The 15,671-nt window shown below is 45.0% G+C and overlaps 2 protein-coding genes across 4 annotated transcripts; both read right to left on the reverse strand.

Moving 5' to 3' along the window:
• Nucleotides 1–69: 69 nt before the first annotated feature.
• Nucleotides 70–3,053, reverse strand: LOC127760508 (BTB/POZ domain-containing protein At5g03250-like). 3 transcript variants are annotated; one of them, XM_052284782.1, is made up of 4 exons: nucleotides 2,896–3,053; nucleotides 2,213–2,282; nucleotides 789–2,123; nucleotides 70–688 (listed from the first exon to the last, which is right to left on the reverse strand). In XM_052284782.1, the coding sequence occupies exons 1-4, from the start codon at nucleotides 2,952–2,954 to the stop codon at nucleotides 185–187; spliced, it is 1,968 nt and encodes a 655-aa protein (XP_052140742.1). In that variant the 5' UTR covers nucleotides 2,955–3,053; the 3' UTR covers nucleotides 70–184. The 3 variants fall into 3 exon arrangements, with proteins under 3 accessions (XP_052140742.1, XP_052140740.1, XP_052140739.1); XM_052284780.1 differs by having other exon boundaries at nucleotides 789–2,126; XM_052284779.1 differs by lacking the exon at nucleotides 2,896–3,053 and having other exon boundaries at nucleotides 2,213–2,489.
• Nucleotides 3,054–8,804: 5,751 nt separating this feature from the next.
• Nucleotides 8,805–14,180, reverse strand: LOC127755106 (protein ULTRAPETALA 1-like). Its single transcript, XM_052280749.1, has 3 exons — nucleotides 13,226–14,180; nucleotides 11,232–11,556; nucleotides 8,805–9,325 (listed from the first exon to the last, which is right to left on the reverse strand). Exons 1-3 carry the CDS (start codon nucleotides 13,431–13,433, stop codon nucleotides 9,151–9,153), a joined length of 708 nt encoding a protein of 235 aa, XP_052136709.1. The 5' UTR covers nucleotides 13,434–14,180; the 3' UTR covers nucleotides 8,805–9,150.
• Between the last annotated feature and the right edge of the window lie 1,491 nt (nucleotides 14,181–15,671).

Consider the following 15,671-nt stretch of genomic DNA (forward strand, 5'->3'; position numbering starts at 1 on the left):
AGGACTCTGTTCAAGGCCTAAAACTAGCTTATTATCCTATGAAACATAAGCATCTTATTGCATTTCATTAACTAGCTCGGTACAGCAAAGCTCAGAGACTATAGGATCAAAATTGAAGGGATTAGTACTTGTACTGATTTCATACTTGGGTTAGGCAGGAAGCAGGCAGGGCGTGAGGCGCCTCTCATTTGCCGCTCATGGTGGGCTGCGCTTGCTGCACCTTGGTCCCGAACCCGCACTTCCTGGTGAGGAGGCTCCACGACCTCCTCGGCTTCCCCAGCCGCCGGATCTCCTGCTTCATGCTCATGCACTCCTTCTCCAGCTCCGACACCCTCGCCTTCACGTCGGTGATGGCCTCGGCGGGGAGCTCCTTCCCCTTCCCCTCGTCGGCCTCCGCGTCGGCGTCGGACTGCCCGGCCGCCGCCGCGCCCTTAGGCACGATGGCGCTGCCCCCCGGGTGCGGCTGCGGAGCGCCGTCGCCGCCCGCCGCCGCGTTGCCGGACACGAAGAACCAGCCTGCGATGGACGTGCGGAGGCGGAGCTGCTCGAAGAAGAGCACCTGCACCACCACCCGCAGCGGCAGGCGCTCGTTCTGCGCCGCGTGCGTGCACGCCTCCAGCGACAGCTTCTGGCAGTTCATCAGCCTGCACAGCTGCTCCCTCTCCGACTCCGACAGCCACGGGTGCGACTGCATGCATGGACGCCGTATCATCATCGTACGTGTGTTGATCACGAGATGAAATCGAAATGCAATGCAGCTAGCTAGATAGAACGACGTGTGTGATCACCTTGAGGTATATGTCCATGGCGCGGTAGATGCCGTCGTCGACGGGGCGCGCGTAGTCGGGTACGACGGCGGCGAGCGCCTGGAACTTGGGCAGCTTGAGGTTGGTGTCGGGCGCCACCTCGGCAAGGTACCCGTCCATGAGCTTGGCAACCATGGTGATCGGCGACAGCGACGAGGGGCTCCCGGCATGGGGCGCCCCAAGCTGGCTGCCCTCCTCCACCACCGCCGGCGACGTGTACCCGGTCCCGAGCCCGTCCGTGGACGACATGAAGTAGTCCAGTATCCTCTGCACGCAGTCGATGTCGTAGAGCGTCTCGACGGTGTAGCCGAGGTTTGGGACGAGCAGGTCGTCGAGGCAGGCGTCCTCCAGCTGCGCGCCGATCCGCCGTTCCAGGTTCTCCCGGCACAGCGGGCTGGCGTGGAGGAGCATCGCCGTGCGGAGCATCCCGAGCAGGAACCTGGTGGAGGCGACGCCCTTCTTCGCCGGCAGCAGCGCCACGATCTCCTCCAGGAAGTACCTCTGGTCGCCCTCCGACGGCGCCGACACGTTGGCGGCGCGCGGCGTGATGCTGCGGCTGCCGGCGCCGCAGTCGCCGCCGAAGCTGGCGTTGCTGAAGCTGGTGTTCCGCTTCAGCCCGGGCAGGAACCGCCCCGCGTAGAACATGATCGCGCCGGCGATGCTCTCGGGGCGCATCCCCTTCCCCTCCATCGCCTGGATCAGTCGCTTGAACATGGGCAGGCTCAGGAACGACACGTCCTCGTACCACCAGTCCATCCCGGAGCACCCCGCCGCCGCGCCCGCTGCGCCGCCCCCGCCCCCGCCCCGTGGCGTGCCCCCCGAGCCGATGCCATTCCACAGCGCGTCGTAGCTGGCATTCTTGGCGGCCACGGCCACGGCGGAGGCGGAGGCGGCGGCGGCGGCGTCGGAGGCGCAGGCCTTGGAGGCGAGCGCGGTGATGCAGCGGGAGACGATGTGGAGGTCCTCGGCGGTGGGGAGCACGCCCTCGCATGTCTCGAGCGCCTTGATGGAGTCCTTCCAGTTGGCGAGCACGTCGGCGAGGAAGGACTCCGCCTGCGTGATGAGGTTGCCCTCGGCGTAGTCGTCGGTCATCCGCAGGTACTCGGCGGCGCACCGGAGGCACACCACGTTGTGCGCGTTGAGCTCGATCTTGACGTCGTAGCAGAACCTCGCCGCCAGCTCGAACGCCTTGGCGCCCCCCGGGATGTCGTCCAGCTGCAGCGTGCACATGCCTCCGCCGCCGCCGCCGTCCTCCTGCGGCGCTTGGTACTCGCTGATCATCCGCTGCAGCACACCGCTCCGGCTCAGCAGGGGGAACTGCTACACGTCAGCTCGACCAGGCCAGCTCAATGCAATTCAAGATATTTTAATTCACGGTGATTAGTTTAGAGAATAATTGCGCTAACCTTGTGGAGGTAAAATGACATTTCTCCTACTTCCACGACGACATCACTCTCCAGCTCCGTCATGCATCTCCTGGCGATTGACAAGATTAAGATTAAGCATGTATTTGGAATTGACGTGTATAGATTAGCAATGAGGGATAATCTGAATCGACCTAGTATGTGCATGGGAGTTTAGGACGTGAATGTGTTATATCAAACAGAATGTAAGCGTTTGGAATTGACGTGTATAGATTAGCAATGAGGGATAATCTGAATCGACCTATGTGCGTGCATGGGAGTTTGCGACGTGAATGTGTTATATCAAACAGATGAACATACTGTGCCATGAAAGATTTCCAGCCGATTTGCCAGTGAACAACATGGATCAGAGGTTGGGAATGACATAGTTCATGCGTGAAACTCAATCTGTTGTTACGTTACGGTGAAGAAATTAATTTGATTGTGTTTTACATTGTTTGAGAACCTACGCATCTCCATACAATCTGTCACAGAAGTGCCCATGGTTTTAAAGCACTAGTTGACATACTGATTACTGATATGGTTAGTAAATGAACATCAACTATCAGATCTCTTAAACTCAACATATGATAGAGATCCTTTAAGAGAATTCTGAACTAGAAAAAAAATAAATTCAACATACAGAAAATTAACACAACAGAAAGAAACGAGGAATTCAGGATAACCATGTGAGGCCTTCCAGAACAAAGATTTCCGGCTTGGAGCCCAACTTCATAGTCGCCATCGTCTTCTTCCTTCTCCCAGTTATTCTACACGTCGATCTGTACTGTAACTGTCAAACTGGAACAAGATGCCGACGAGATCTGCCTGCTACGCAGTTATGTTTAGGAGAAAACGGAAGCCTTGGAAATTAAGCGATGACGTATTTAAAGGAGAAGATGGCAGGTTGCTGTGCTATGCTTGTGCATGCATCACTCGCTGCTGAGGCTGCATGCATGCAGGCAGAGAGACAGGGTAAGGGCGAAGGAAAGCCGCATAGCCAGTTCAAAGGATAGCCCGGGTCCAAAGGTGAGCTGAGAAATCTGCACGAACAGAGCTAATCTCTCTGCCACTCTCTGACAGGTGGGGCCCATATTCCTCTTACTCATGTCATGGGGCCCACTAGCCGGTGGCTGGTGTGATAGGGATACTGGCAGCTGGCTTGGCTTGGTTAAACAGAACTGCACAGGTCGTTGTTTAACTGTGGTTTGTGGTTTGCTAAGTCCCAGTGTCCCACTGGTCAGGCAATTGCAATCGGATGCATTTTTGGTTAACTTTTCGCTGGAGATCATACAACTATCTATCTATCTGTCTTCCTGTCTATCTATTTATATATTCTCTGTCTTAAAATATAAGATATTTTGAACGGATAAAACACATCCTACTATTTTAAAATCACTTATATTTTACGACGAAGAGACTACTAAAAATTTATTAAACTTTCTATAAACACTCTCGAGCTGCTACGCGACACCCTATAAATACATCCAAGTCAATACGTGATACTCTAATAAAGTATATCACTATATCTATTTTACCAAACCAAAACCTCCCACCATCCCCACCTCCTTGCGGCATGTGCACGCATGCAAGTACCGACTGTTGGATGACCCTCCGTTCCTTTCTCCTTTTTTTATCCATATCATAATTAAAATTAAAATTATCTTTATAGAAAAAAAATCCAACAAGTAGACATCATACGTGTTAAAGTCCATTAAACATCCTATAAATGTTTCTAAACCGTTACATGGCGGTCTTAAGTCAAAGAAATATCTAATCATTGGTTTCTAGACACATAATTTTACGTCATTATTAGATCTATTTTTTTAAAGAAAAATCTCAACCTTCTTCCCTTCCTCCCCATCCCTGTGGGCGTTAAAGTACATAAATGCTCTTATAAGTTGCTCGTACTTGTCTTGCTTAAATAATTTCTCACAAACGGATCTAGCTATCAGGTCTAGCTAGTTGTCCCTGTGTCTCTTATGATCTATTTGAATTATTATATTTTCTATTGAAATCAATAATTTAATACAAATATTGACTATATTTAAATGCTAACAGAAAAATTATATTCTGGACCCATATATGTATTGAGGCATCCACTAAATAAAAGAAACTACTAAAATTTCTCACTAAAAATCAAAATATCCCACATGAATTTTTTATACAATTGGTTGACCTATTACTTATATCCCATTAGACATCTAACGATTTTCTATCAACTTAATTAATTTATTTCTCAATATGTATATAGGAGCTATTTACCCATACAATTTGATATTGATGCTTTTATCAATAAATGATCTTTTTAGGAGATAAATAAATAATCTTAAGATGATTATACCGTCTAAATTATATATATGATCTATGAAGTCACTGATAAATTAAATAAAAATATTGAAATGATATTCTTTTTTTACATCATAACATATACCCCATCTAGCATTATTTTTTATAGACAACATTTTAAAAATAAAAATGTGGCCAGTTGAATATCATACCAATCATACCAAGAACGTGGGTTGCACCAATAAATCTTAGCAGTGAAACAACCATGATGTGGCCTCGGCAATATATAAGTCAATTCCTGATAGGAATTAAAAGACCATATCCATTTATTTCTTTTTGGTAAAACTTGTTATGGTACATCGTAAGTTCCTCACATTTAGCATTGAATAATATAGAAATGTATATTTGTTACATGACACTTCAGTTTAGTGGTAATTTGCTAAAAAAATACTACAACCTCTATTTTATTTTTCCTTACTTAATTAGAGAGATAATTTAGAATGGACATATTTATCCTATGTTGGGTTGTAGGCTTAACCCACTTATATTTTTATCTTCAATTACAGAGATCAAATCATTTCAAGGATGTTTCATAGAGTGGAATTCTCCATTTTCTTAAAAAATGAAGATGAAAAGAATGAAAACTGAGCAAAATTTATCTAAATTTTTTTTGTTGGGTTTTAAACCCATTCTAAATAGAAATATTCAAACATTTTATTAGCATGACTAATAGAATGAACATATCTAAAATTTCAAACATAATATAACAAAAACAAATTGGACTTTCATAGGAAAAAGATCTATTTTTTTGACACAAGTTTCTCATAAATTAAAAACTATGCGATTTAAAGTGATTTTAGTTTAGAATTTATATGCTGCGAAGGTAATTGAAAAAAAAATCATAACAGCTGATCAAAGCACATTAAATAAATTTAATTTTGTTCATGATATAGTAAAAGGAATATTTTTACTAGAAAGACATCCTCACATGGCCATTCGTAAAAAAATTTTCACGCACATTAATGAGCGGGCACCTTCCAGTTAGGAGAGAGAGGTTCAGATAGTCGTTGTTGTAGCTAGTTGTAGTGGTGTACGCTTGTACAGTTGTACCATTAGACCCTGACGGTCCCTCCATGATCACAGTTCACTACCGTGCATCTGCTAGAAAATCGCTTGGCCAGTGTCTCCCTCCGTCGCGCATGTCCAGCTAGATCCACGCATCTGAGGCTGCCGATCCATGCTGCAAGTTCAGCAGAGTCCTTGGCGCTTTAGCAGGTAACAATTGCTGGCTGGTGATCCGTATATGTATGTCGTTCCATCCGTAGTCCCGTGTGGGTGTGGCCGTACAGTACATCGATCGGTACATGTATGCTCTGCTGGCGCAGGCAGAGGCAGGCTTCAATTGTGCAACTACTATGTGTTGCGACGCGGTGCATGGCGAGATTCCACCGCACCGCACACCATCGATGCTGCGAGGCTGAGAGAGTGAACCGCCTTTTTTATGACAACTTTTTGACGAACGCGAGAGCTTTGTCAGCCACAAACTCACCCACGTCAGCAAACTCGGCTGCATCATCTAGCCAGCCCAGAGGCCACAGCTCCCGGTGCAGTACTCGTACCACTGTACTAGTATTTGATCTTGGCAGTGGCAGCTACACCCTCCATCCAAAATAAATTTATTCGTGGTTTATGTGTCCAACGTATGCGTGACTTAGGCCATATTTGATTCAGCTTATAATTATTATAATCTAGATTATTAGAAGTAAGCTGAAACAAACAAGTAGATTATTATGCTAGATTATTATAATCTATAAAGCCAGATTACTATAATCCAATAATCTTCTCTTAAAGGAGCCTTTTCCAGATTATTGAGTGGCTAAAGACCCACTACGCCTAGATGCCTCTAATAATCTAGAGAAACAAACAACTCGTAGCTTATTTTATGTCAGCTTATTATAATCCAGCTTAGAGTAATCTGATTTAATAATCTAGATTACAATAATCTTAAGCTGAAACAAACAGAGCCTTATTATTTTTATTTTTTTTCATATAAAATAAATAGTTAAATGTTGGACATAAAAACTTATAAATAAACTTATTTGGGATGGATGTTTAGCTAGTAGTATTAGAGCATGTAGTAGCAGACTATAAGCCAACTATAAGCACATTACAAGATAAAAGAGGAGAGAGAAGAGAAGCTGACTATAGATTTGTACTCCCTCCATCCTATAATATAAGAGATTTTGAGTTTTTGTTTGTACCATTTGACCACTCGTTTTATTAAAAAAAATTTGTGCAAATATAAAAAAAAGTTATGCTTAAAGTATTTTAGATAATAAAATAAAGTAAGTAAAAATAAATAAATATAATTTTATTTTTTTTTAATAAGACGAGTGGTTAAAAAGTGTAAGGAAAAACTCAAAATCTCTTATATTATGGGACGGAGGGAGTAGCTAGCTGTAGCACGAACTCTATGACGCAATATGTATATGACATGTGGGATCAAATATTAATAAAGTAATATATGTTTATAACTAATTGGTGTATAAATTGACAATAAATGATTTAGAGGTACTGTGGCTGACAGGCGAGCGAATCTCTTGCTGGATCCACCGTGCCTCCTGTCACATCCGTCGCGTGCCTTCCACTGCTCAAGTAGTACGTGGTGGTACCCCGGAGCCCGGACGCGCGCCCTCCACTGTAGTTGCACAGCAGGAAGAGCCGGCGTTAACACTGTGTACTCGGTACTAACCGGTTTTTGTTCCGTCTTCTACGCGAAACCAACCTACTAGTACTGGAGTACTAGTCTCTGCTCTGGCGTCTCTGAGCCGGTGAGCCACATCGTACAGTACATGGCACGTCTCTGAGCTGGTGAACCATCGTACAGCGCGTCCGTACGCACCAGGGTTGAGACACACCGGCCAGTACGAAGCCGGTGTCGCTTCATCACTCGTGCAGGACACCGGCCTCGGGAGACGCCGTCGCTTCACCCCCACCGCTCGCGGACAAGCGACAAGTTGACAAGGGCAAACTCCCGCGGCCGCTCTCTGCGCCGGCTCTCTGCGCCACCAGCCGCGCGCAGCAGTGGAGAGAGAGCGCGAACACCAACCAATCCACAGCGGAAAGGCAGCAGAGACGTGGGGGTCGCGCGACGTATGACAGACAGACGCCTAGTGCGCAACAGCGCGAGGCCGCGGCCTTGGCCTTGCGAATGATCCCGCGCCGCGCGCGCCGCGCGCGGCAGCCACGACCGCCGCCTCATTGGCGCCGCGTGGGTGGTGTGACGTGCCCTGCAACCAGCGCTGCCGCGGTAGAGGGACCCCGAATAATATCGCCATCACTGGGCAACATCCCCATGCTACGTGCGCATGCCGCTCGCGACATTTCTACCAAAGCTCACGGAGCGCATCCATCCAAGCGATCCATCGCGAGCTCAAGCATTTTAGGGTGTATTTGGTTCCCGGTCAAGGTTGGATGGGATATGATGGTCTATATTTTACTGGATATGGCGATCCAGTTTTTTGTTTGGTGGAGTGAATACGGCGATCCAGTTTTTTTTAGTTGTAGGGATGAAAGTGGATATGGTGATCCATTTTTTTGTTTGGTTAGAGTGGGATGGATGAGTGGTTGCAATCACCCTTTCATTAGAGGTGGTGAGTATACCCCTCCAAATTCTCACCCAACAAATATCAATCTACTAAAAAAATCTAAATAGAAATAAAAAAGTAGAAAGAAATAAAAGGGGAAGGAGAAAAAAAATGCCTTCTCGAAATCGCCGGTCACCCCTCGCCTTCTCGAAATCGCCGGTCACCTCCTCTCTCGCCGGCAACCCCACCGCCGCGCTTCCTCTCTCCCCCGCCGCCGCCTCGTATCCTCTCTCCCCGGCCGCCGCCGCTCGCCCTCTCCCTGGACGCCGCCGCTCGCCCTCTCTCGCCGGCGCCCCCCTAGATCCGGTTGTCGCCGGCTCGCCTCCTCTCTCGTCGCCGGCTCGCCCTAGCCGCCGCTGCCGAGCTCGCCTCCACGGTCGTCGCCTTGCCTAGCCGCCGAGCTCGCCTCGTGGTGAGAGGGGTGACGCAACCCACATGTCGCTCACCCCTGCTCGCCCGAGCGCTCGGGCGGCTGCATCCGGCCAATTCGGCCGGATCCCCCCATCCGGCATCTGGGGAGAATATTCCTCCCCGGGCCGCCCTATCCCACCTCTGCCCAGGAACCAAACACCCGCCCAGGAACCAAACACCCATAAAAAATGGGCCGCTATATCCTATCTATCCATATCCCTCCATCCAAACACACCCTTAGACGCCGAAACCCCCTTGCATTGCATTGCATACAAAGATTCAACCAATGACAACCGATTCACTTCCCCAGCAATGTACTAAAATGAACATGAATAGAATTTTGGTAAATTATATGAAGCAAAAATCGGCCGGCTTTCCCCGGTACTAGTTGTTGTCTATGGGAAGAAGCTAGTCAAAGAACATCTCAGTTCTCAGAATAGGAGGCCCCCCCCCCCCCCCCCAAGTGAAGCCGGGGAATCATTGGACCTGGGGGGTTTGACTAAAAAACATCTGGGTCTGCAAGGGTATATCGACCATGCTGGTGTTTCATCCTACCATGTCCCATGGTGGTGTTTCATGCATTGTTTCATCCTCCTACTCCTTGGAGTTATGGTAGAAGTCGACGCAGGTCTGGCACCCGCAGTCGGTGAAGCGGCAGATCTCGCACCCGAAGCACACGCACTTCACGCAGCCGGTGCACGACGTGGAGCGGGAGCAGCCTCTCAGCACCTTGCGGCTCGCGCGCTCCTCCTCATCGCCGCAGGTGACCCTGGTGGGATCAATCAAGGTCATATATATATGCAAATGTACACAAGAACAAAGCAAATATATGAAATATGGAAAACCAAGAAATGTCAAACTGAGGATGGAAGGAACACAGAACAGGTAACGGCGCATAAAAGTACACTACTGGTCACTAGGCAAAGCAATGCTTCTTTTTTAAAGGAAAATTTAATGTAAACATTGCAGCCAAATTTAGAATGCATGTACTCATGTTACTGAAGGAACAGCACCCTTCAGCGATCCTAGAAAATTTTCCCTACATGCTACTGAATGCTACAGGGATACAGTACTGAATGTGTCCTGTGGCTACAGGCCGCATGAGTACATGACCCTGCAGAGATCTGGAAGTGTTTGGCCAGAAACTTGCATAGCAACAGTTCCAACAGACGGCACTACAGGGCAGCAGTTTCGACTTTGCTACTCCCACAGTAGATAGTAGAAAACCAAAAACATAGTACTAAACTACTAATACGTTAACTGTAAAGCATTAATAGTTTCCTACAATTGCAGTTTGATCATGCAGACACTGTAGGGCATTTATGGGCTAAATTCCCCTCCTTTTCTCTGTTTCATATTATAGACGTTTTATTTTTTTTTTCAAATCAAACTTCTTGAACTTTGACCAATTATATATACTCCCTCTATCTACTTTTGATAGGCATATTTCCAAATCTGAAAAATTTATTTTTGATAGGTATATTTCAATCCAACAATATATCATCTTAATGACTTTCTTGGATTTAATGCATGACTCTACATTCTTCCACACAAGATTAGCTACATGAGCTCGAGAAATATAAATATTATTGAATCACTTGTTTACGAGGAATGACTAGTAGCATGTTTAGATGGATGATAAGTAGAATTAGATGAAATATGACTATCAAAAGTAAATGGAGAGAGTAAAATTTAGCATCATCTACAATACCAAATTAGTTTCATTAAATCTAACATCGAATATATTTTGATAGTAAGTTAGTTTTGTGTTAAAAATGTTATGTTTTTCTATAAACTTGATCAAACTAGAAGAAGCTTAACTTAGAAAAAAGTCAAAGTGTTTTATAATATACAGATAATTACCAACTACTCCATCAGTCCCAAAAAAAACTTAACCTAGGAGGGGATGTGACCTTTCCTAGGACAATGAATTTGGACTACCCTTTGTCCTAGGAGGGGTCACATCCCCTCCTAAGTTGAGTTTTTTTTGGAGACAGAGGGAGTATGTGCCCAATTTTGTTGTGCAAAACATTGATTAAGGTAATTAGCATAAATATTTCGCAGTGCATCAATAATTCATAGTTGTTATATTGCAGGCTTGAAACAGGCAGCTACCAGAGACGCTAATACCAATCATGGTCATGGTAGAGAGAACTAGAGATACATGGGCTGCCATCTTGGATTGCAAAGCCTGCGGCTGGAGTGCTGGATTCTCATTAACTTGTGTCACTATCACTGTTATGGCTACCAGTTGAGAAACTCAGAAAAGTAACATGCATATGGACACTAAGTGTACTCCAGCAATCAAAGGGTATGCGCACCACCAATATTTAGTTCACGTGTCAATTTCATCAACTAACAAAGCACAGAAATATAAGAAAACTAGCAATTATGTCAATGTGTTCTTTTTTTAAAAAAAAAAGGATGGACATGTAAAGCAAAAAAAAAATAATAAAATAAAATAGCACAACTGTAGCAGCTGTTCTCCAATAATAACACTTAACAAGAAGTATCCGCAATACCACTAACAAAAAGAAAAACGATAAGAACCCTAGACAGTAGGTTGGCATGAACTTTGGAACAATGACATGAACATATCATATATCTAGGCAAACAGTATAGCTTGATATTAGCAAGCTAGATTGTTAACTAACACAAGCGGTGACAGTACATACCTATCAGTTGTCAAATCAGCACATGTCCAGTTAGGTTTAGCAAGAGCATCATGGTAAATACGGCACTCTTCTTTAGACCGGAGCCGAAACCTCCTCTCCTTGCCACATTCCGTACAGTGAATAAACTCATCTCGGTGTGACAGGCGACCATTACGGCCTTTGTTAGAACCATTAGCAGATTTGTGAGACAGCGAGTAGTATTTCAGCAGAGCTGTCTTTGACAATGGAACCTTCTCTCCTTGAACCATGACCCACACAGTATTCCTCCACTTTCCAGCAGTCTCCCTTCCAGAGTGTTTCTCAAAGGCAGAAGGCGTCAACTTGTCTGCAAATTTCAACTTACAAAACTTAAATGGCAGTTATGCGCTTAAAAAGCATGATAATAGTTGCAACTGGCATATATTACCAAGATTTTGTACAATGCTTGTAATAGTACTATACTAGTACAAAGATATTACTTGTATTTGGATACAGTCAGAAGATAGAGAAATATGACAACAAAGCGATGCCATGTACAACATGTAACTGGAAACAGATTTTCCCAAAAGAATAAAGTAAAAGCAAGTACTGCAAAGTTAACTTGGAAATACATGCATCTACAACATCCTTTACTTAAATAGTTAAATCAATATAGTTGCATGCAAACCTAGAGCAATAGCATGCTGAACAAAGAAATTCCCAGCTATATATAGATAACCCCACAGTGCATGCTCCCAGATAAATGGGCATGCTAATAATGCTTGAAGGCCTTCATTATAAATTATCACAAAAAAAAAGAACTGCATATTTTAATCTAGACAATTTTTCTTTGTTATATCACACTTATATCTAGATTTCATAATCCTTGAAAACTGAAAGGTGCAGTGGTACATAAGTTACAAGATGGGGTAGTCATAAGTTGTTGCTATATTTAGCTTTGCCTATGATATTATCACTTCACACATCTCTGCAGTTACATGGGTGAACCATGCTAGAACAAGTACAAACCACATTTGATTAAAGCAAGACTATCTTGGTTCATGTATTAAATATGTTAAAAACAAATATTGCGTGTACCTACATACCATTGCAATCAACACTCTGGGGACCATTCAAGGAGGAGTATAATGTATTGTAAAATCCACAGTGATAGCACTGATGTTATATGCCTCAACTAAATATACTTGCAGCACAGTACGGACACACACTGAAATACAGACATCGGGGATAGAGAAACTGAATGCAGCATCTACAGCTTTCGGAAACAAAAAAAAAATATAGCCACCAGGTAACAACATTAGAACAGAGACAACACAACAGTAAGTTTTCCATTCCGCTCTCATCAAACGCAAGCATCCTATGTTGGAGTCAAGATCGCAATTATCAATTTCACACATTTGCATAAGAGAGCAGCATGCAACTACAAACCAGAACATGGCCCAAGCTAGCTCTCACACGAAAGAAAACCTCATACTAAACAGAGACGTAGCAATGTAATGTGAGTGATTGAACACAGCCACTGAACAGAGGGGAACCTCATCATCCCCAGCATGCAGGGAGTACACAATGTCAAAATTCAACTTACGTGCATTAGGTACCACAGAAGAAGAGGAACCTAATGGTCCTAAACCAAAGGTAAGATGCAGGCGATATTACGCTCAGATACATCATGGACATGTCTAAAAAAAAGATACATCATGAACATGCAGATTGCAGAAAAGGGGATGATTTAATTGCCGAAATCGACAGTCCCGCGAGCCAGACTAGCAATGCATGGGCAGGAGCATGGTACAAAGTACAAGAAACAGGCGACGCTGGGCGCAGGCAGCGGCGAGGCGCATGAGCCGGCATTGCATGCAGGTCCAGTCATGGGAGCAAGACGCCACAACCAAAGAGATCAAACACCACCCGTGCACCGACGCGCGCGCGGACATGAAATCAAGAACAACGAGACAAACAAGCAAGCAAGCAAAAAGGACGTGGTGTACTGATGATGCACAGTGGCGAGCACGGACCTTCGCGACACCCGGGCGTGCACTCGCAGCTGACCTCGAGGTCGCCGGAAGCGTAGACGCGGAGGCGGCCCACGGCGTCGCCGTAGCGGTGGCTGGTGCACCCGCACGTCACCTCCACGAAATCCTCGCACCGGCGCACCCCGCTGACGTCCCGCAGCTCCTCCTCGCTGAACAGCGCCGCGCCACCTCCGTTCGCCGCCGCAGCCATGCCTCCAACCAAGAACAGCAAACACACCGCAACAACTCAAAATAAAACAAGCGCCAGACAGCGATCTGGCCTGCGTCAAATCAACAAGCGACTAAGCAACGATCAAATGCCGAGACGGGGGAAGCCGAAAACCGGTGGATGGATCGAAGTAAAACAAAGTTAGGCAGGCGCGCAGGCGTATGTGAACAAGATAGTCAGAGAGATAGATATATGGGGAGAGGAGCGGCGCGGGAGCGAGCGGTGGGGGGAAACAGGAGCCAAAGCGGCGCCTTTCCACACAAGGAGAAGTGAGAACCGCGAGCGAATTGGGTTCCCACTTTCCACCAAATCTTGACGAGGGCGATCTCCCAAGGGGCCAAAAGAATAAATGCAAAGGCGGCTCCTTTTTTTTCCTTGCGGGGATATGTGATCCCAGGCCAGGAACAACGAGCAGAGAAGGCAGCAGGAGCTTCGCAAAGGCGGCTCCTTTCTGCGATTTGGGAGGGCTTTCTTTGTTCCTCCAAATCGCCCGAAGAAACGATCCAAAAAAGATGGATCTGGGGAAGCTACCACGCCGGATTCAAGAATGCCTCAACGCCGCCAGCACCCCCAGCTGCTGCCTATAGCTATGGAGGGTTTGGAGAGGGAGAGGGGGAGACTGGTGGAGGCGGAGAGAGAGAAGAGAGGAGAGTAGGGGAAGAGGAGAGGATAGGAGGCGGAGCCAAGAGCTGCCGAGACGAAAGCTTGATGGTTGCGCTTGGTGCTGGGCTTTTTAACCTATAGACGGATGGGGGGATGGTGATGTCCTGTGTTTGTTGTGTGACCTTGTTTTTTGCGTTTCTTCTCTGCAAGACCCTTCAAACTTTCTCGTTATTACTACGCTTCCACTAGTACTACTGTCTTTTTCTTGATTCCCAACAAGATAGAGAATGGCCATATCAAAACCTATGCGGATGGTTGGTTGTTGGTGAGAGTTAATTGCTGCGGTCGTGGTGATTAGATAGAAGGCTTGTTTGAGCTGCTACTAAAGGACTTGAAATGTATTTTTACAGTTGAGCTTTATATTTTTCTTTAAGATACAGCTGAGTTTCTTTTTAAGTCCAAGGGTTATAACTAAAGTAACTACAAAAATTATTTTATAGTTGTGCATGAGAAAGAATGCGAGATACATGCTACCAGTAATATTCACTAGCGGAGGTGATTCAATTGCAAAAAAATTGTTGGCTGGTAAACCTACTACTTATGGTGACATATGATGGTTTTGGTAACTACTCGTTGTAACAACTCAACCATATCAAGGTATTGACGGTTAAACCTCTTACACCACTATAGAGTAATATGTGGTGGAACAGCCTGTAAAGAACGAAAACTTGCGGTGACAGGTGTTCTTTCGCTGGCATTAAAACATTATATTTTAGTAAAAACAAAATTTAATAAAAATATTGGATACCACAAATAACACTACTACAAATATATATAGACTCATGAGCGACCTAAGATCCTGCAACTCCGGACGCCTACTTGCGCTCACCAATGACCCATTCATAGCACTATAAATCATTATATTTGTGATTGTTTGCATATATTATTTTGTGAGCTCTATAACAATTTGTATGACAAAACTTACTACCAATAAAACCTAACCGAATAATTCCACATGTATTATAGGCCACCTAAGAATTAGAAAAGCCACATGGAAAAAAACAGGTGAGACCTCTATACCCGGTTTTACTATCACACCATAAATGTTTTCTCTATATTAAAGTCCTGGTACATATAATTCTAATGAAGTATTTCTACGATATCTATTTTTTTTCAAGGAATAACATAAGATATCTCTTATCATGATTGATGGAGCTCCCTCAGGGAAGGAAAAAAATAGTTTGCTATTGGTATTGGATTATTTTTGTGGGTAGGGCCAGTTACTCTATCTGGTCTAATTCTTTATTCTTTGAAGTTTCTCTATTTTTTAAGCAAAGCCGATGCACTTCTCTATGACAATGAGCTTTTGCATATTTTATTTAGCTAAGTTTTCGTGGATCCATGCACGAGACATCACGTTCAGATTCCACTCTCCAAAATGCAGGACTAAATACACACTCGAACTCCGAAATAATGTGCGATGCCAATGTGTTTTCCACGAAATATAAATTAAAGAAATATCCTACGGTACATCGTCAAGAAAATTAGTATAATATACTCCATCTGTTTAAAGTTAATTTCTGTTCTAGGTTATCGTAAATCAAACAATTCTATTTT

This window comes from Oryza glaberrima, chromosome 1 (assembly GCF_000147395.1).
Source record: "Oryza glaberrima chromosome 1, OglaRS2, whole genome shotgun sequence".
Classification (NCBI taxonomy): Eukaryota; Viridiplantae; Streptophyta; class Magnoliopsida; order Poales; family Poaceae; genus Oryza; species Oryza glaberrima.